The following is a 21,216-nucleotide window of genomic DNA, read 5'->3' as shown; positions in this document are numbered from 1 at the left end:
TTTCTGTGGAGCATCCAAGGTTGGGTGAGACCAGGAAGAGAGGCCAGGTGATCTCTTTCCCAAAGTCAGCCTATCTCATGGTCCGGCTGAAACCCATTCAGCAGCACTGTACAAACTAGAAGCCCTCCACTGATAGAAGGGGTTAGCTGTCCTGGGGGGGGGGGCGTGGCTCCGGAAGGTATGGATCCTGGGTCACACACATGGGAGGAACGCTTTCTGCCACTGCCCCCAAGTGATCTCGCATGTGATACAATCACCTGCCACGATGCATCCAAGGAAGCCAGGTGACGCTGTGGGTGAGGAGTTCCCACTACTAACTGCAAGGTTGACAGTTCAAACTCATCTTGGGAAGAAAGCAAGACTTGTGGCTCCCAGAAAGATTCACAGTCTCAGAAAACCTGTGAGTCCCAAGTCGACTCACCAGCCCTGGATTTGGTTTAATAACGCCAACTGATGCTCTCACTGAACTCCACCATGCCATCGATTCGATTGATCTGGACTCATAGCTACTCCTCCAGGACACATTATTGCTGAGAGTGTAACTCCTCCCAGGAATAGAAAGGATCGTGTTTCGGCCAGGGATCGGCTCATCATTTGAACTGCTAAGTCTTAAGTTAGTAACGCATCATACCATAAAGGCTCCTCATGCTACCAGCTTCTCAAATGCAAGGGAACATCACGTAATCCATCGAGGAAGAGGGTGGATCCAAAACCTCATGACTTTCTGAGATCTAGGCAGAAGAGGAGAGACACTGTGATAGGCGTACGTTTATCGTGCCAACGTGCCAAATGAACGTGGGATTAATTAAAACGGGGAGAGATAAATGGCTACCCGAGCCTTGCCTTTCCTGTCTCTTGCTCTTTGCTGATCAGACCAATGTGTGGTTGCCGTAGCTGGTTTTCTGCCTCATCCTGCAAGCTACACTCCTTATGATTCACCTAACCTATGGACTGTGTCACTGTAGTTTGAGGTTCCTTCAAGGTCTGCTTCACCATGCTACTGGAGTATACATTCATTTCGCTGGGGACTGTCAAACCCTGTCATCTTGTTGACTGTTGGTGACCTGCCATGCTGATTGGTGCTTTTGGCCAGAGAGCCTGCTTCTTTGACTTACACCGGCAGCGCTTGAACTTCCAGTATAGTAGCTGACTCTTAAGCGTTAATTGCATTGGGCCATTTGTACTGCCCTATAGACTAATGAGCTTTTTGTTTCATGCATTGTGTATTTCTGTATGTCAATCTTTATAAAATCCTAAGTGTCCTGGTTTTGTCTCTCTAGAGAACCATGTCAATCAAAGACACACAGATACTTGTTTGAGAAAGATGCCATGTCAGGCTGGGTTCACGAACCAGGAGAGCATCCAACATCCTGAATTCAGGAAGTCAGTGTTTGCCAGTGAAGTGCCTCCCGGTTGCCTTTTGTGACCACAGCCCAGAGAGACAAGGACTTGGAGCTCTGCTCCTCCACAGCCTTGTCCTTTCCAGCCGACTCCATGAGAGGCAGACAGCTACGGAAAAAGGAAGTGATGTGGAGGTCAGAGCAGACCCCAGACCTCATAGTTGGACAGGTCAAAGCCTGGGTAGGGAATGTAGCCCAGCCCATTGAGCAGATAACGTTTGTAGAAACCTGGGGCTTCCCCAGCATCTGCTGCACATAGTTCTGTAGCCTGTTGTACTGGACCGTGTCGTGCTGGGTCAGCAAGATCTTCCGAAATTGAGAGAACCGGGAAAGTGTTCACCCCGAAAACACTGCCACTTCATGTAGACTCTCCCCTTGTAAACCAGGTACCCTTACAACCATTCAATTGAAAACAACTTACCTTTGATGCTCCCACTGCCCCTGCAGCCTGTGAACACTGAAATGGCTATGGGTGTGGGGATACCAAAGGCATCCGTCACCTTAACATTCCAACTGTGCTCTTCTGTGTCCCTGTACACATCCATTCCTCTGGGGAGGTCCAGGTCCCACTCCAGGGCCCAGTCCCAATCCAGGGATGCATATAGCAGCCACCTAAAAAGTAGGGGAAACGAAACACATGGGTAGTTGGGTAGCAGAGCACTAGGCCACCCAAGGGGAGTGTGTTGTTCATACCTCCACAGGAGAGGGAGAAGGTTACCAGAGTTCAACCTGGTGTGTGAAGATGTGAATGAAATATACTGGTCTGAAGCAAGGAACCAGAAGGTCTGTGGCGTCGCCTCCAATCCCGATTCCAACAACTTGGAATAACCTAACACCCAACCCCCATAAAATTTACTTCAGTTTATAACACTGAAGCTACAGTTCAGGGAGAGGCCATTGTGGTTCAAAGCACATAGGAGCAAAGTAACAGAGAAGGAGAGAGTGTAGAAAGCATCCTCGTGCACCAAGTCCTGGGGAAGGTATTCCTACTAATAGCATCCAATCCACAGAGAGGACCAGACAACCAGCCCCATCATGAGACATGTCATGCCTCACTGATCCATAGCACTAAGGGGTACCACACTGGAAACACAGTGCTGGGATTGTGTCAGATGTGACCCCAACACGCGGGGGCACAACGCTAATGGTGCACAACACAGCTGCCAGGGGAGCAAAGCAATGAGGGCCCAGAAGAATATCAAAATAGACGTAGGGGCGCAGGCCTTTGTACCCCATCAGACAAGACTACAAAACACACCAAAGTTCAACAAACAGACCTGGAAGCATTTATAGACTTCTTTTTTGCGTGGTTGGTTCTTGTTTGTTTTGTTTTGCTCTACCTGGTTTTTAGGACTACATATTGTCTCCCCGTGTCTATCAAGATTAGTTGGTCCGGATGAACAATCTGGAGAAAAGAGAGACCCACTGTTCCAGGGGTACTCAGTAGAGAGGACAGCAGGATAAAGGCAGTGGGTGTGAACAGACCTATGGAAAAGGGAACAAGTGATCTGAAATCAATGGCACGGAGGGTGTATGATGCCTGGTGGGACTTAATGAAGGGCAGTGCAAACCAGAGCAATTACTGAACCCTGAATGAAGGCCCTGCATGATAGTGGGACAAGAGGAACGTGAAAGGAAGTAGAGTTAAGAACTAGGACGCAAAGGGCATTTAGAAAGGCCTTAACACAGCATGTTCACATGTGAGTATACTATATGTAACGATAGGGAGAGAGATGTCTGCAGATATATTTATATGTTAAGTGTTAAGCTACCAGGTCGACACTGGGTCTCTACTCAATTCCTCCCTTGACACGAGAACACGTTGTTCTAACAACCAGGCATTCCATGATGCTCACATTCCTGACAGGATGGCTGAAGTCAAAGTAGGTGCATCAGAAATGTGATGAAGAAAGCTGATGGTGCCTGTGTATCAAATGATCTAGCACGTGGGGTCTTAAAGGCTTGAAGAGAAGCAAGCGACCATCTAGCTGAGAAGCATCAACGTCCACAAGGCAGACAAACACCACCCTGTTTGATCATGATGTGTAGACAGTGACAGGTATCAGGCATCAAAGACTCAGAAAAAAATATCCCATCAATGTACTTGAGGAGAGGTGTGGAGTGGAGACCCAAAGCCCATCTGTACATGATTGGGTATCCCTTTAAAGAAGGTTTACAAGGACGAGTCAAGCCAGTCAGAGTGCAGTATACCACTGATGAAACATGTAAGTCTCCTCTAGTTCTTGATGGCTTCCCCCTTTTCCCTCTCCCCCCACTATCATGACCACAATTCTACCTCACAAGTCTGGCTAGACCAGAGCATGTACATCAGTAGAGGTGAGATCTGGAAATACAGAGAATGCAGGACAGATAAACCCCTCAGGACCAATAATGAGAGTAATCATACCAGTAGGGAAAAGGTTAGCTGGGAGGAGGAAAGTGGATCTGATCACAATGATCTACCTATGACAAACTCCCAGGTGCATAGAGAATACCAAAGTGGATGAAGGGAAAACCCAGTCAATGCAAGAGGCAAAAAAAAAATCATAAATTTTCCAGAGTTTATGCAGGAGGAAAGGAAAAAGAAATGAGGAGAGATACCAAGGGCTCAAGTAGAAAGAAAATGTTTTGCATATAGTAGCATTCAATATACAAATATGCTTGAACCAATGGATAGATTGTAATAAAAGCTGTATGAGCCCCTATAAATTGACGAAGAAAAAGAAGGAGAAGAAAAGAAAGAAAGACAGAAAACACAGCTGCTGTGGGTTAGATTGGCCCCTAAGAGACAGGGAGAACTGGATTGGCAGGAACCTACACATTGGCATGTGACATGTGCAATCGTTACAAGATACAGCAAGGCATAACTTTGGGTTTAACGCCCTCAGGGTCTGGCTGGACAGGCCCTACCCCTGGTGGGCGTGAGGTTCAGGTGCTTCTAGGTAATGGTGTTCCCAGAAAAAAGGAAACTTTGAGCTCTCCAATCAGGCCCTTGCTTCCCCCCTTCATCATGACTCCTGAGGTGCTGCTGGCAGTTTTGAACTAAGTTTGCGGTGAGTAACCCACTACGTTACCAAGGCACCTCGTGGCTCACATATTTCCAAATGCAAGGAGACATCATGTAATCAATCCATCTAGGTAGAGGGTGGGTCCTAAACCTAAAGACTGAGTTTAGGGGAGATGAGGAGAGGCACAGACACACTTGTTAGAGGAAGGTGCCAAGCCCAGCCTGGGGCCAACAACTGGGCAAGCACCCAACATCCTAAATTGAGGAAGACTGTGGTGGCCCTTCAAGTGCCAAGCCCTGCCCCCTTCTGTGGTTACAGCACCACACGATAAAGCCCTTTGGGCTCTGCTTCTCCACAGCCGTGTCCTCCCCAGCCCACCCCAGGAGGGGCAAACACAGGAGGGGAGAGGAAGAGTGAAAGGTTGGAGATGGAGGCGCAGGAGGGTGCAAGGCTTATTCAGGAGTGAGAAGTATAGAGAGGTGAGTTATTTTTGAGGTGAGGGAAGATTCCTGGGTGAGTTCCACAACCCAGTGTGTTAGGTCAGGGTGTTGGGGCGGACGGAGATATATAGGGTGTGAGACAAAGGCATGTGGGCTTATAAGTGGGAGGGAGGTTTCCTGTGCTGTGTTTGTTTGCAGGTTTTGGCGGGGGTTGCACATTTCGGGTCTGGGGATGACCTGTTGGCAAATCATCTTGTTCTTTGCAAACGTGCTTCTGAGAATGCTCAGGAGAGAGGGCTGTGTGACCCCTGCCTGTTAGATGGGCTCTGTGAAATTCTGGAGGCAAAAGTTACAAAGTTCAGCAGGCTTTTTGTCTTCTTCAGAAGCTGGTACAAGAGGCTGCCTAGCGTGTACCCGGCCAAACTTCCCAAAGTCTTCATAGTGGTAATGGGCATCATCTTTGATCGTGAACTACATCATGCTGAGGCGGGACGACGAGGAGATCCAAGAGTTTTAAAATCTGGGGCCCGGACCAGGCAGCAGCAGACTCTAAGGGTAAAGCAGGATTTGGCTGAAGATCAGGTTGGAGATGGCTTTCATCCTGTCCTGCAAATTTGCAAACACGCAGGGAGGCAACTGTAACAGTACACAAATTATTGCCAAGGGCCCAACAAGGAGTATAAATCATGACATGACAGAAGTTTGAAAAACATGAGGAAGTGCCCGTGGAGCCCTTTTGTCTAATCCTCGACATGATGTAGAGCACTTGAATGTTCTCCCCAACCGTACCTGATTCATTAATGTAGTAAAAATATTCTTAAAAAACATGCAGGTCCCCCCTTTCTCTGCTGTTAGTAAGTCAGGGGTACGGTGACTTTGTAGGGTGACTTGGGCTAAGGACGTTAATTGTTTGTAGAGGGAAGCCAGCGAGTTAGAAGTGGAATCCATCATGAATTGTACTTTGTCCTTAAAGGTTTGGGGCTGAATGATGATTTGTCCTATAGCTTCTAGAGTCACGACAGCTGTGGGGAAGGAGGAAATGAGGCTGGATCTCCCAGGACTGGTTGATAAATTTCTCAATTGGTGTTAGAGCCACAGAGCACGTGCAGGTCCCACAGTCATTAGACTTCCTCTTGGCTCTACATGGTGAGTTGTGCACTACTGTTACTGGGAGGTAGTAGGCACTGCTGGAAGAATTGAGGCATGTTGTTAGGGCTCCATTGCACCAGAGGATGATTCTTAGGGGGCTTGAAGTGAGCCTTTAATGGTCTCCTTGTGATTGCAGGGTAGGCTCGACACCTGTCTTGTGGATGATAAATAACACAGGGGTTAGCTGATGCCAACCTGACGTTCAGGTGCAAACAATGGTACCTTAGGAATGGGGCAGGACAAGGGTTGCTGGTTTTGGCTGAAGGGAGGGAGCTTACCGGAACTGCAGCCAACAGTGGACGTTGCAGGGAGGCGCAGATGAACCAAGAGTCATTTTCTATTCCAGAGGCATTTAACTAAAGGGCTGTTTCTTGGATCAGATTTACCCACTGGAAGGGGTTAGTGTTGTTGTCCTGGTGTGTAAGTTAGGCTAATAGGTTAAGTTCATTACCATGGTTGTCTTTAGCTACTTCATCAATGCTCTTTGGTGGGTGGGGAAATTGAATCTACTGCTATGGATTGATAGGATGGCGGAGGGCTTTGCAGCGGTGCGGTGTGGATACAAACAGGCCGTGATGCCTTTTCCCCACCTTGGATCCGAGGGGTCTGCAATATATATTTGATACTCTCCACATTGGTTTCTGGGAAGGGTGTAACTCTGAAGGATAGAGTAGTGGTGCGCATTACACGGATGCTGCAACTAGGAACAATATGCAGACACCAAGTCTGTTTCTGGGAACTATTTACAACACTGCTTTGTTCATGTAGAGAGCAGAGGACCAGGTTGTTTTGCTCGCTGAAGTTGTGTGGGGCCCCTGGGATTAATGGACGAAGAAAGGTGATGTTGAAGCGAAGGCAAACGGATCGCCGCCACCCACGCTGGCCGCAATGGGCTCTACTGATGGCATGCCTTATGCCGTTAGGAGTTCCACCGCGGCCATGGAGGAAGAACTGCCACACGTGCAAGACCTGGCGTGGAGCAGAGTAGGACGCACCAAAGGTTGTATGTGTGGGTCTACACAAGAACCGTGAGAGCACATGCTAGGTATGAGAAGCAGGAGGTCCCCTCAGAAAGCATAGGGTAGTAGGTCCCACAATCTGGGTTGAATACCAGTCATGACTTGTGTTGGGTTAACCTTATGCTGGTGAGACTATGCCAGATAGGGTCACCAAGGACGTTGACTGTGCTGGGAGTAGTGAGCATTAGAGGGTATGGCCCTGTCCACGTAGGTTGTCAAGGCTGAGAATCAAGTTCTTTTAGCAGAACAGAGTCTATCGGACTGATTCCTCGCAAGTCAGGTCGTGTAGGAGTAGGGGGGTGAGGGCAGACACCGGTCTGCATGCTGCTGGAGCAGTTTCTTAGAAGAGAAAGAAAAGGTTAATGGTATCCTAGTGGTGGTGCTTGGGTTATTAGGTTGTGGTTGATGGGGACGACTTTGCCACACAAAAGTTCAAATGGGCTTACAAAAGAAGGAGAGCGTGGTATTGGGGTGGTGTTTCAGATTTGAGTTAAGGCAAGAAGGAGTAAGTGTACCCACAGGCCCTGAAGTTCCTGGGAATGCTTAGACCAGAATTCCTCAAACTAATGCCCGTGAGCTATGTGTTGCCGGCCAAGGACAGTTATCTGGTCTGCCAAGGGTTTTCGCCCTGTTGTTTTTACTTCAAAATAAGGTATGTACATGTGCATAGGAATTTATTCATAGTTTTTTTTTTAACTATCGTCTGGCCCTCCAACAGGTCTGAGGGACAGTGAAGTGACCTCTCTTTAAATCTTTGGGAATCCCTGGTTTAGACAGAATATATTTTATACTTCCGTTCATTCTGTCCACCTTTCCTGAAGTTTGAGGCCTGTATGGAATATGCAAATATCATTTAATGTTCAGAGAAAGTTAGATCTGTGTGATTTGGGTTCTGAATCATGGACAATATCTGACTGTGTGGAGTTGGGGAGGACCTGGGTGTGATTTGGGTGAGTAGAATGTCTGTACCTATATCTTGTCTCTCGTGTAGTTGGGAAGCTTCGACCCAACCTATAAAGGTATCTCCACATGCGAGGATTCGGAAATTTTTGCGTTTAGTCATCTGAGTAAGATCGATCTGACAATCTTGGCAGTAGGCCACGTAGTTGGTTTATGGGCACGTAGGGTATAGACCGCTTTGCAAATGGAGCAAGAGGAACTACCATTTTGGACGATCTGGGTTCGTTGAGGTTGATATAAGATTGGTGGCAAGAATTGGGACAAGGCACGGGGCCCAATGTGTAAAGAGGAATGCATTCAGTTGAAGAAGTCTTCAGCTTGTTGTGTGGCTAGTGTTATTTGACTTTGGAGAACTAACAACCCTTCTTGAGTTGTCTTCCCTTTTCGCTCAGGGTGGCTTCTTCCTGGGGTGTGTAAGAGGGTTGCATGTCGGGGATGGTGAACGAGAGACTTGGGGCTGCGTTAGTCGGGTTGTCGGTGCGGTTTCTTGCAGTAGCATTTGCCTGGTGGTTTCCCTGGGTGACAGGAGAGGTATCAGTGTGATGTCCTCTGCAATGAATAGTAGCTACTTTTCTCAGTGGCTGAAAAACCTGTAAGAGATTGGCTATTAATTGACAGTTTCCAATGTGGGACCCTTTGGTGGTCATAAATCCGCACTTTTCCCAGATGGTGGCGTGACAATGAGCTGTAAGGAACACATATTTAGAATCTGAAAACAAAAAATTTATATTAGATGTTTTCCCTTTAGTTAAAGAGAGAGCTCAAATGAGAGTGATAATTCTTACTTTGGCGAAGGCTTTCCGATGGGGAGGTGTGCTGTTTCCCAGACTCAACCAAGTGAGATGACAGCACAGGCGGCAATTAACAAACAAGGTTAGATGTGGAATAGTGTACGGTGGATCAGAGAGTTTGGGACGGCGCATCATTAGTTCCTCAATTGCCTGTGTGCAAACGTGACTTCTAGGCTCCAGCGATCTGGGAGTTGGGGCAAAAGAGTTGCCTGGTTCAAATCGGAAGCCTGGCGTAGGGTCATGTTAGGGTTTTCAATAAACAAGGTGGATTTGTTCCAAGTGGCTTGTAGAGAGTAGAGAAAGAACGTGATGTGAGAGGATGTCCTGCAGTCTGTGGGATATAACGTCTGGATAGGCTCTCCCAGTGTTAACTTGAAGGCTCCTTTAGTTAGGGAGATAACTGCTGACAGAGCCCGGAGGCTAGGTGGCCAATCCCTGATCATCCTATCCAGTTGTTTACACAAATAAGCCACAGAGGACAGAGCAGGCCCACGGGACTGAGTCTGGACTTCAACTCATTTACCTTGCTTTTCGTGAGTGTAAAGTTAAAAAGGTTTGGTGGGCTTTGGTATATGCAAAGGTGGGAAGCGAAGGAGACCATGGGCAGAGTCAAGGTGGGCAGAGTCAAGGTGGCCAGGAGGGGTGGCCCTAGCCGCTTTGTACAAGGGGTTTGGTAACGGGGGAAATGAGGAAACCAATGTCTGAAACGTCCTCCGAAGCCTTGGGAAGAATGTATTTGGTCTGCGGTTTGAGGAGTTTGGAGTTCGCTCACTGCCTGGCGACCTTCTGTTGTCAGTCCCCATGTGGTGGGAGTGAGCTGCAGCCCCAAGTAGATAATGGTTTTACATGAGAGCTGGGCGTTAGCTCCTGAGACTCCATAGCCTTCCGTAGTTAAGAAGCACACGAGTTGGGCAGGATGTTCCAGAGAGCAGGCTTCAGATGTGCTACACAGCAGGAGGTCCTTTACCTACTGAAGCAGAATGGACGGTGAGAGGGGACAGTGCAGAGGGTCAGTGGTTAGCGCCTGGCTGAACAAACAGAGCGAGTCGTGGTACCCATGGGGAAAACGGACCAGGCATATTGGCAGGCGGTTGTGGTGTTGGGACCTCCCATGTGAAGATAAACTAGCAGGAAGCATCCAGCGGGACAGTAAAGAAAGCGTCCTTCAGGTCGAATATGGTAAAATGGGTGTTGTCAAGTGGACTACAAGACAGGATAGTGCAGGGGTGATGGACCACTGGGTAGGTGGGGACTACAGCCTCATTAATAAGGTGCAAGTTCTGTACTAGGCAGTAGGACCCATCTCCCATCTTGACGGCCAAACAGCGGTGTTGCACGCAGGGTGTGCAGGCACAATATGTTGGATACATAGGAGGCGCTGCATGATGGGTTTCAGGCCTCTTCCGTGAGTGAGGGAGATTGGAAACTAGGGGTGAGATTGGAACGTGGAAGGGTCTTTAAGGGGATGATATTTTGCGACAAGCTGTCGGGAAGTGTCCACACCTCAGGGTTTATGTGGTGTGGCAGTGGAGCAGTGGAGGGCGTGGGCGGAGGCTCAATGGTGGAGAGCTTTAGCAAAAAGTTTGCTGGGGAAGGAGAGGTGGGTAGGAAGCATTTCTACTGGAGACTAACTCCCAGCTTAGACAGGAGATTCCCTACCCAGCCACGGCGCAGGCCATGAAGGCATCATTTAGAAGGAATAGCAAAGAGAGGACTTTCCTATATCTAAAACCAGAGGAGGGGTGAGCAAAGGTTTTGATGGGTTGTCATGTATACCGACAACCATAATTTGGGAAGGAGAGGTGGGGCCCGAGAAGGAAAGAAGTAATGAGAAGGTAGCTCCTGTGTCTACCAAAAAGGAGACTGCTTTGCACGCTACCTTGATAGTCACTTGAGACTCATCCAGGGTCACTGGGGTCGTTGAGTCCACGCATCTTCAGTCTTGTCATTGGCCAGGTCGAACAGTGCCAAGGGCAGGTCAGGGCTTGGAGAGAGAGTCCCTCCGACGATAGGCGCTGAGGGGCAGTCACTTCTCCAGTGTCCCTTGTGACCGCACCCCAGGCAAGTCTTGCTCGTTGCTCACAGCTGTGGACAGTGTTTAGCCCAATGCCCTTCTTGGCTATATTTAAAGCGGCGTCAAGATGGTGGAAGGTTAAATGCTCAGCTGGGGTCTTAAAGCGGAAACCAAAGCCTGGGCTTGCCAACTAGTCTGTTGTTGGGCTTGGGACTCATGTACTCCCTCAGCCTGTACCTCTCAGACATTAAAAACATTAAAGGCCATGTTGAGCAGGTCACGGATGTGGGGCTGAGGGCCATTCTCTGCAGTGTTAAGTTTCTTTTGAATATTGCCAAGTGCATTATAAAACGAGTGTCTAAAACATTAGCCCTGGCTGGAGAGGTGGGGTGCAACCAAGTATACTGTGTTAAGGCTTCAGTGAAGTGTGAAGGGAAAGGTGCGAGGTTTTCATTTGGCTGCTGGGTAATTTCTCCTAGCTTGTCAAACTTAACTGCTTTAGGAGAGATGGCGTGTAAGCTGGCCAACAAACATGTATCAAGCGGTCTCAGCCAGCTCTGCCCTCTCAGCCAGCATGGGTATCTGTTTGATAAGATCAGGTCAGGTCCCCCTACGAACCGCCTGAGGGCCTACGGGCATGGTGGCACCTGTGAGGTGGACCTGTCTGCATGCTGCTGTGCCGTTGAAAAAACCTGCTCTCGCTCATCAGGGTTAAGAGTAGACGTAACGACGATATAAAGATCATCCATGTTAAGTCATACGTTTGTGTGAGGTTTGAAAGTCTTTAAAACAAGTAGTGGGGTCCTTAGAAAATGTCCGTAAGCATTTTTCTATTTGAGAAAGATCCATCAGGGAGAAGAGCGCATGAACTGGGATAGGGTCTTCCACCCCAAACAACAGGAGAGTGGAGGGGGTCTGGAGGGGGAGACAGATGTTTGGGGAGCTCTGAAGGCTGAGAAGGTGGTGGGGTTGGTTCCAGACTCATAGGAGATGGTAGGGACTAGGGTGGAGGATCGGGAAGTGTGAAGAACAAAACATCCAAGCTATCAGAAGGATGGGAAGTGTGTGCGGTGGTGGGAGGTTCCGGAGTTTGGAAGAGTCCACCAGAGGGGATTGAGAAAGGAGGACTTTGGCCTGTTTGGCAGGAGGCACAGAAAGGGGGACGAGAGCAGAGGAAAAGATGGCATGAACGTACAGAATCTCAGACCATTCTGAGGTTTCATGACCGGAGTTGTGAACGTCGCGGAGAATATGGGAATGGAAAGTCCCATTTTCTGGCCAACGCGATCCTTGTTGAATTCGTATTGTGGCCCCACTTGGTTACGGAAATGGATCAGACCTTTAGGGCAGTTATCCGGAGCCAGTCCTAATTCAGTGAGATTGACCGGGAGGCAACCCACAAGACAGTCCCTGGGAGGATTGGACAAAGCATGTCCCATGATGTGTCAAACTGCAGGGGTCTGGACAGAGAAGGGCGGCTCCTCATTCCCCTCTGTCCCCCACAGCCCGGAAGTGGCCTTGTAAGGCGGAGAGGCGTCCCTGTCAGAGGTAGGGAGCCAGGAGGAGAGTCCTGGACGCTTTGGAACAGGAAGTATCCTTGATGCAGGCCTGCGGCATACTCGGCGGACAGGGATGAGCAGCCCCAGGACCTCAGAGAGGCCCAGGTCGATGGCTGCATAGGGGAAGACCCCCAGCACTTTGGTCAGTTAACTGCGGTAGAAGGCCCAGGACCCCAGTTCCCTAGGATCTTCTGGTAGCAGTCCTGCAGTCCCATGTACTGGCCCATCCGGCACAGGGTCAACTTCGTTTTCAGCACCTGGAGAGTACCGGGACCATTCTAAGACAAGAGACATCATGAGAAGCTGCCACCTATCTGGCAGTGGGGACTTCAGGCTAGACTGTGGTCAGCAGAGTTTCCAATCTAAGAAGAGGATTATATGCCTGCTAACCTATTCTCGCAAACCTGCCAATGAGATAGCTATGGAGCACAGAGGCCAAGACATGGGAACAGGCAAGGCTTGTTCTGTGGCTTCTGGGATCCAAGGAGTTGGTGCCAACAGGGTGGCACTTGATCACTCTCTCTGGATAACCTATCTCCCATTGCCACACTCCAAAAGGAGTGCTGCCTCAGGAGCAGCTATGGGGGCTCCCCCTGCTGTTGGCCCAAGCTCCTCCTCACCTCCATTGGATCAATGATGCTTTCTTTTCTAGAATATAGGTTTGATTTCTGGCACTAGCCATGCAGCCAGCCATTGAGCTCTCCTGTCCACACAGAATGTCTTACTGGCAGAGGATGGCCCATGTAACCTGTGGGTGGGAGGCACAGGTATCAGGGCCTTAGCAGTGCCCCTTCACCTCCAAGAGCCCAGCCCCCACTGCTACCTACCATGCCATGCCTTCTCACAGCTCCCTCCTGTTCATGGGCCATGAACGTGATCAACTTGTGTGCCCTCTAGTTTCTCCCTTGAGGACGTTCATGTCATTGCCACAGCACAATGAGTGGACCGCACCTGCATTGACCATGCTCCACAGGTCCCCCAGGATATCCAGGTTGTTGGTTTTGCAGGAGTAGACCTGGGCAGGGAAACAAGGGTGCTGGGAATGTGTCGCATACAGGTAGGTTATTCCCCAGGTTGTTCCCTCATATTTTATCCAAACCTAAGATGCTGCTTGCTAACACATGGTCAATGGCTAGTCACTTGGAGGTGAACTGCTTCAAGGATTCCTGCCTGAGGGCTATGGCCATCTAGAGCATTCAGACTATATAGTCTGTCCCACCTGAGATGTGGCCCACTCCCTGATCAGTGGGACAGTGGATTGTTCCACTGAAGGACAGCCCCAAAGCCAGGTGAAGCCATCTCCAGGAGGTACAAGATTTGGCTGCCTTCTGGTCCTTAGAGGCCGCCAATCTTGTCACATGCATACTCTTAGTACCTGCTCTTACTGTGGCGTGTATACCCCTTGCCTGTCCCTTCCTATTGCAAGTATGCCGAAGGTACAACCCCTCCCATTTACAATGGAACCAGGGGGGCTTGCATGTCCCCAAAGTGTATATAAGCCCTGACCTGAAATATATCCCCCCTCCCTGCACGGATCTGACAGCTGAGATCCTGGACGTCTGAGAGGTGAGCAATTGAATGCCTCAATTTGTCTGATATCTCTTTCAATTGACCTAATTACACAACCGCCACTTGGCACCCTTTCATCCAAAGTTCATATACTCCTGGGGAGATGGCAGTTCTCTCCAAAGCCCCTCACCTGCATGAAGTTGTTGGGTTGGTTCCTGGGCCTGTGCCAGTGCATGTCAGGGAACTGGCCACCAGTCTGCCAACAGCGGTTTCCACCACATGCTGGCCTTCTACTCCTGCTCCTGGAATTTTCAGGCACCTCCATGGACAAAATCATGTCCTCCCCAGGAGAGCCTGTCAGGAGGAGCGGGTGTCACATCATGTACTGTTGAAGGGACTGTCCCCACCTAATCACCCCTATGTACCTGTGGTCTGGCTCTCACCTAAACTCCCAGGGTGCTTTTCATTGTTGTATAGACCGTGCAGCTGATGGCCACAGCCGGGATAACTTTCAATAGAGTGGGTGTTAGGCCTCGGAAGAGCCCCGGCCAGCCCTGCTCAGCCACGATGTCTCTGAAAATGGCCCGCATGGTGGGCTTTGAGCCCTCCACAGTATCTATGAGGAATGAGGCCAAGTTATTACACATATAATAAAGGAAGTGGGGGTGTTGGGGTGCTGATAGGAAAAGCCTGGAGTCTAGAATGTTACAGAGGAAATGAGCTAGTGTGGAGGCGGCAACAAAAGACTTCATTCAGGGTGTTTTCAGGCGCTCATGTAGGGAAAGGGTTTCTGGACAATTCCCCTGAAAGAGGTGACTGTGGTGAGGATGCCTATGTTTGGCTAGAGCCATGGGCATGTGTTCAGGGGGCTTGTGGAGAGAGGCTTTGTCAAGGTCAGGGAGTGAGCTCTGGTCTGTTTTGAGAGTTTCAGATGGGTTGGGTTGTGGTGATTAAGGTAGTTGGGGAATTAGATCTGAGGAGTTGTTTTGGGGACCCTGGTGAGGAGGAGCTGCTAAAGGTGACGTGAGCCCAGGTGGCCCAGTGCGTTGAGTCTAGTCTACTCACCTCAAAGCCAGCAGTGTGTACCCACCAGTGCCTCTCTGGGAAAAAGACAAGGCTGTCTACTCCCATAATGGTTGAGGTACAGTCCCAGACACCCACAATGGCATTCCACCCCATCTTCTAGGGTTGCCGAGTGAGTGTCAAGTGATGAATGCTGAAGCTCTCTGCTCCCATGAGGATGGACACCTTCAGAGACCTTAAGGAGTCATTCTGCTCTGTCCATTTGGGTCAATGTGAATCTCCGGATAGAATGTATGGTGCAGGTGTGTCATGAGTCTATTTGAGCAAGCTGGCCTCTTTGGGGGTGTGAGTCCTGTGTCCTGGGGTCCCTGCGTGGTCTATCCTTGGGACATTGGCTCAGCTTCTAATTGGAAGTTTGAAGTCCACCGATATATGCTAGGGAAGGAAGGCCTAGAGATGCCCTTCCCCAAACGGGGCCCTTGAAACAGCCCCGGGTTTCCCAACTTCCCTCCGACACAGGAATGTGTAAGTTGGCCACCATCTCCTCAGCAAGTGTTGTATCACAAGGTCAGGAGGAAAACATGCACGGGGTGGGGGCGGGGTCGAGGTGTGTGTCACCCAGGACTAGATCACCTTTGGGACTGAGGGTAAATGGCACAGGATGTTAAGATTTTTGGGGAAGTATGAGTTCTAGGCATTTGGATGGCAGCCTAAGAGGTCAGGGCCAAGTAAGGAGAATGGGGGTGTGGGATGTGCTGAGGGCATTTGGTGGGGCCACAAAGTGGGTCTCATCAGGGGCAGGCAGACCTTTTGCTTGGAGCTTGGTCCTTAATAGCGTCAGGGGATAGCTAGCCATCTGGCCACACACTGTGGACACCGTCTGTGTGTAGATGTTGTAAGCCTGGCTGTGTTCTTCGTTATCCCCTCTGCTCTTTACCCGTATGTTGTTCATCATGTGCAAGGGGTAGGGGGCCAGAGATGGCTCAGAATTGGCCCTAGTCCTGGGCCACGTCAATGCCGCCTACAGCAACCTCACCCCCACCTCTGCCAACCTTATTGACAGCCAGGTCAGTGCAGGCATACGGGATGATGCCAAGCATGTTGGGCGCATAACCCCTATAGAACGCGGCCGGGCCTTCGCGGCGAAGAATCTGGCCGACGCAGTCACCTAGGCCATCGTACTGGCCTGTGCGTCCCAGCGTGAGGCGGGTCTTCAGCACCTGTGGAGGCAGGGAGGCCAGGGAGCTCCTGTCAGTATTCTCATGGGGGACTCATGCCCTGTCCCTGTGCAAGGAGCCCTGTTGGCAAAGCTCAACAACGGGGTGGGCCTCCAGGCCCTCAGAGGTCGGTGAGACTGTCCACGGTCGTCAAGGGGACACTGGTGAGGAGGGTCCTCAGAACCCCTATGGGCATCCCTGTTCTGGGGCCCGGAGAAGTGCAGTGAGTGGGACATATGGGGCTAAGTGCCCTGGAGCCAGCCCTGCCTCAAATCAAACACCCGCCCCAGGGAAACAGACACTCACTCTCCAGGTTTGTTAAACTCATCTGTCAGGAGGCAACCCCCCAGGGTTTTATACACGAGTGTGGCAAGTAGATGGCCAGCCCTTGCTTCCTGGTTTATCCGGTACAAGAGTTGTGCCCAATTTTACTTTGATTTCTACCCCCTTTCAGAACAAAATCATGACCCGCTGGCAATGCAACACTTTACTACTAAAGCCAATGGTACCACATAATGTGTAGGGATCTGTTTCTGCAGCCTCACTGGGTCTTCTCAGCACGCCTCCCTCCGTGCTCCCTCCAGGCTCAAGCCCACCCACTCTGGGAAGCTTTGGTCTAGAAGCTCTGCTGAAACCATTCCCGTCCCGTGCCAGCCTTCCTGACTGAAGGGTGGTAACTGTGCCTCAGGTGTACTGTCTGGGATTGTATCCCCAGCCATATCTGGTCTCGTCAACTACACACTGGACACCAGAAACACAAAACAATTGATGTTCACGCTCCGTGAACCACACCAGCTGGGTCCCCACATTCATATGAACACATGAGCAGAGGCAGGAAGACCGCAGGGTTTCAAACCAGGGAAGTTGTGCTTCAACGTCGGATCCCCTCCCTGTCTTCAGGATTCCATCCTGTGTGCAGACAGTGATCCCAGATGCTGGGCGATGCCAACAAGTACGTGGAATCAGGAGCCGAGCAAGGCCATTGAGGAGCCTGCCGGGTGCCAAGGACACAGCCTTGCTGGCTGGGAGGAAAGTTGACTGGAAGTACTTACCGATGAAGATCAAAGACTACAGCCGTCAGGATGGATGGCACCCCAACACAGAGGAAACCAACGACCTCAGAACTGGACCAAGAAACAACAGAGTGACGAAAAGAGCAAAGAACAAAGCTGTCAAGGGTTTCCGTCTGGCTCAGATCTGCCACTAGCTCCCACTGGAGCGGCAATCAGGCACTCAAGGGACAGGCTGCCTTGGGCACTTGTGCAACACCCCTCTTGAGAAGTGTCCAAGAGCCACAATGCCACAGGCAGGACTCAGCTGGAAGCCATGGTGACGTCATATGCACGTAACAGTTGGGCAATCAGTCTATGCCTAAGAAAGACGGTATTGGCAAGAACAGTATCTGGACGATGGGATCCCCGAAGGAGGAGCCCGGCTTAGGGCAATGCCAGCAGAGGCTTCTGAGATGTGAGGACAGCAAGACTTTGGCTGAGTGACCAGGAAACCCAGTGGTGATAAAAAAAGATGTCCTGGTTGCGAAAGGAGGAGGTCAGTAAAACACAAGGGCCAGCTTCCCAGAGATGGATTAACAGTATCCCCAAAGGGCACTGAGTGTCTCTGTCCGAGCAGTGTTCCCTGCTGTCATGCGAGTGCTTCCTGTGAGGTGCTGGGGACTCGGTTCTGACTCACAGGGACTCAGTGGAGCAGCAGGAACCAACCCAATCGTACATCATCTTAACTGTGCTTCTGATGTTTCTGCCGGGGATGCAGCCACTGTATGCACCCATCTCCTTGTGGGTCCTGCTCACTGGACAGGAACATGGCCAAAGTCTGGGAGCCAAAGTCTCGCCATCCTTGCCTCTCAGAGCATTCTGGCCGATCTGGGAGTTCATTTGACAGTCCAGGGAACTGACCACATCCCTCAAGGGCATCGATGCTTCTTCAGTCTTTCTCAGTCAAAGTCCAGCTGTCACGTGCATAGGAGGTGCCCAAGAATGCCATGGCCAGGTTACCTAGCATCACAGCCAATCTGACAGTAACCACCAACCAAATGGAGCCGGCAGATCATGTGGCGGGTCCTGGTGAGGGTCGAACACGGTGCTTTGTGCAGGATGCCTGGGGCACACGAGTCATTGCGCAGTAGGTAGGGGCTGCAGTCGCTTCATTGTGCGAGGCCGTCCACTGAGCAGGCTCTCACTTACCTCCAAGGGGTTGATGAGCGTCTGGGAAACGGCCACCGCCAGAGACCCCGCCAAGACATCCTCCTGGAAGATGGGGTTTGAGGACTCCCCGAAGTGAGCTTTACACTGCGGGCCCGAGCGAGGAGAGAGGAAGGTGAGCACAGCTCCGGGGCCTTCCAGCCTCAAGCCCACCTTGGAGAGGGCCTGAGGACTCAGACAGGAGACAGAGGGCTGGGAAGGCGGGCTCGGGTGATCCGGAGGGCGGGGCTGTAGACACCTATCACTTCCTACCTCTTCGAAGACCAGAAACTTGATCCCATACTCAGGGGCGATCTTGAGCACGTTTATACCATTGCCGCGCCACAGCGAGCGGAAGCCTCCCTCCTGGATCAGGCTCCGTAACCCCCCCAGCAGGTTCATAAGGTGTTTTTTGGAAGAGTAAACCTGAGGGTGGAAAAGACCTGACCCTTGGACAAACCCCTCCCCGATGCCCTCTCCATTCTCAACCCAGCCCCACCTGCAGCTCCCAGCTCCTCGGATCTGGGTGCTGCCAGCGCCAATGAAAAAATCAGGCTGCCCCCATCACTCCAAGCTTCCCCCTCACCTCTGAGCTCCATTGCTCGCCCTTGTCCCCATCCACCAAAACCACAATCTCCTTCCTGTATCCCCAACAATACCCTAGAGCCCCACCCTGAAACCGGGAAAGCCCCGCCCACTAATGCCCATTGGCTGGATTGGAGGCCCCACGCCCACACCTGCATGTGCACTCGGGTCCGGTCCAGAGGGGCGGTGCTGGTGCGGGACACGGTTCCCGCGACGGCTCCAGAGAGCAGAATCTTCCACCAGGCCCCCTCCTTGTCCATCCTTGCGTCCCCAATGGGGACCATCAGGACTTCTCCATTATCCAACAGCTGTGGGCCAGATAGAGATCCCCACCCAATGTCATGGGCTCTCCTCTCCTTGCCCAGGTTGGAAGCCCATGCCAATCCATTCTGCTTGGTTCGGGACACTGGGCTCGCCTAGAGGGGCTTAGGAATTGAGGTATTCTATCCAAGAGATACTCGTGGCAACTCTTAACCAGCGTCTTAATTGCGGTAGGTAAGCAACCCACTGCTCGCCCAATGGTCAGCAGTCCACATCAACCATCAAGAGAAGACAGATGTGACAGACGCATTCTCCTGCGTGGAGTCTTTCAGGGCTGAGCAGACTGGAAGCCTACAGAGGACCAGGCCAAACCCAGCCAAACCCACTGTCATCGGGCCAACTCCGACCAACAGTTGCCCTACCCGCAAAGTAGAACTGGCCCGGCAAGTTCCCGAGTGGGTCGATCTTTTTTGAATGATAATTTAAAATTTTCTTGATTTGGGAGTTTTTTGAGATGGCCCACCTTTGTGTGATAGTCGGCCTTTTCTGTCTTGCCTCACATTCTCAACATGCTGTCAACCACCACACTTGTGAGAGGGGCACTGATGGCCTCCCGGGAGTCATGCATTTGGTCTGCTAACCAGGAAGTCAGCAGTGACTAATCCCAGCCCTCCACACGCTCCACAGAAAGATGAGGCTTTCTACTCCCTTAAAGCGCTCCAGTCTCCGGACACCAAGGGGCACTTCTACCAAGTCCTGTGGGGTCACTGTGAGTCAGCAGGGATTTATGGCAGTGAGTTTCCGACATGAGTGCAGAGAGGTTTCTGAGCCCATCTCTTTTGAGCTCTAAGAGACCACATGAAGCATAAATGGATGAAAAAGGAGACAGGGAGAGAGAGAGAGACAGAGAGAGACAGAGGACAGAGAGAGAGAACTCTGAATTTGAACTCCTAACTGGGTTCCTTGGTGGTGTCACAGGTTATGTGTTGAACTGTTAACAGTAAGGTCAGTTGTTCCTCCTCACCAGCCCTTTTTTAAAGAGAAAGTTGAGGCTGCCTGCTCTCTGAAAGCCCGCTAGCCTCAGAAACACCCTCTGCCCCATAGGCTCATTCTGTGTTGGAGGAATGCCCTCGGCCTCCTAACTGTGAGAGAATAGGTCGGTGCCTGACTGGCAAAGCCCCCCTTTTGACACGGACCTAGGGAGCTAAAGGCAGGGCACAGGCTGCTTTCGCCCCAGTCTGCTGGTAGGTGGCAGGCTTTTGTTTGTGGACAGCCACCTGGCTGAACACAGGCCCGGGAAGGAGAGTGTTCGGGGGATTCCAGTCCTGGGAGGGTAATGGGGGCGGGGGCATGATGCGAGGCGGTGGGGACGGACGCGGGGCTGGATGTTCGGGGAATAAAAATGTCGTGAATCTTTGCAATTGGGTGTTTGCCCAAGAGCAACGCTGTTGCTTCTTGTCAGGTAGAGTCGCCATTGTCGTCTCAAAGTAAGAGCTGTCTGCAGGGCCTTAAGTCCTCCTGGAGCCAGTGAGGTCACAGAGGTCCTTGTGAGCCCCTGGTGTGTGGCAGGAAAGCCCACAGCCCCAGCTGAGAGCCACCCCGCGGTGGCAAGCCCACCAGGCCCCAAGGGTGCTCACATCGCTCTCCGGAAGGGCTGGTGGCTTGAAGCCTCACACTTTAGGTTCACAGCTGAACCCTTGCCCACGTGCCCCATCGGGGCCCCTACCTGGCGCCCCAAACCTACTAATGTGTTACAGGGAAAACAAACCCATAAATAGGGTTGTCAGACTGGCCCGCTGCGCCCCCAGCGGTAGCGAGTAGAACTGTGCTTTAAAGGACTTTCTTGTAGGTCTCTGGGCAGAAGCAGATCTCCAGGCTTGTCTCCCTGCCCACTTTGGGGCTCGTCCTCCAACCTGGAGTCCGGCCCCACGCATGGCGTCCTCACTGGTTCCCGAGGAGGAAGTATGCCACAGGATTTTGTCCATGGGAACCGGTCAAAGCCTGGTTTATTCACTGAAAAGTGCCCGGTTTGAAGGTACCGAGAGGCGAGTTACAGAAGTGAAGGCTAGGCCACCCCGTTTCT

At 51.2% G+C, this 21,216-nt stretch overlaps 1 protein-coding gene across 1 annotated transcript in view; it reads right to left on the bottom strand.

Annotated features, from left to right (window-relative positions):
• Nucleotides 1-14,292: 14,292 nt before the first annotated feature.
• The window catches only part of LOC142444870 (calcium-independent mitochondrial carrier protein SCaMC-3L-like), a 33,936-nt gene continuing 27,012 nt past the window's right edge, over nucleotides 14,293-21,216 (bottom strand). The window contains exons 9-14 of the mRNA XM_075546227.1: nucleotides 19,025-19,180; nucleotides 18,561-18,713; nucleotides 18,291-18,395; nucleotides 15,925-16,092; nucleotides 15,680-15,854; nucleotides 14,293-14,465 (exon numbers count right to left, since the gene is read on the bottom strand). Coding sequence (XP_075402342.1) covers nucleotides 14,293-14,465; nucleotides 15,680-15,854; nucleotides 15,925-16,092; nucleotides 18,291-18,395; nucleotides 18,561-18,713; nucleotides 19,025-19,180 — 930 coding nt within the window. The remainder of the gene's footprint in view (nucleotides 14,466-15,679; nucleotides 15,855-15,924; nucleotides 16,093-18,290; nucleotides 18,396-18,560; nucleotides 18,714-19,024; nucleotides 19,181-21,216) is intronic.

The sequence above is a fragment of the Tenrec ecaudatus genome, chromosome 1, assembly GCF_050624435.1.
Source record: "Tenrec ecaudatus isolate mTenEca1 chromosome 1, mTenEca1.hap1, whole genome shotgun sequence".
Classification (NCBI taxonomy): Eukaryota; Metazoa; Chordata; class Mammalia; order Afrosoricida; family Tenrecidae; genus Tenrec; species Tenrec ecaudatus.
The sequence above is the reverse complement of the archived record's forward strand: the minus strand, read 5'-3'. Positions and strand labels throughout refer to the sequence as shown.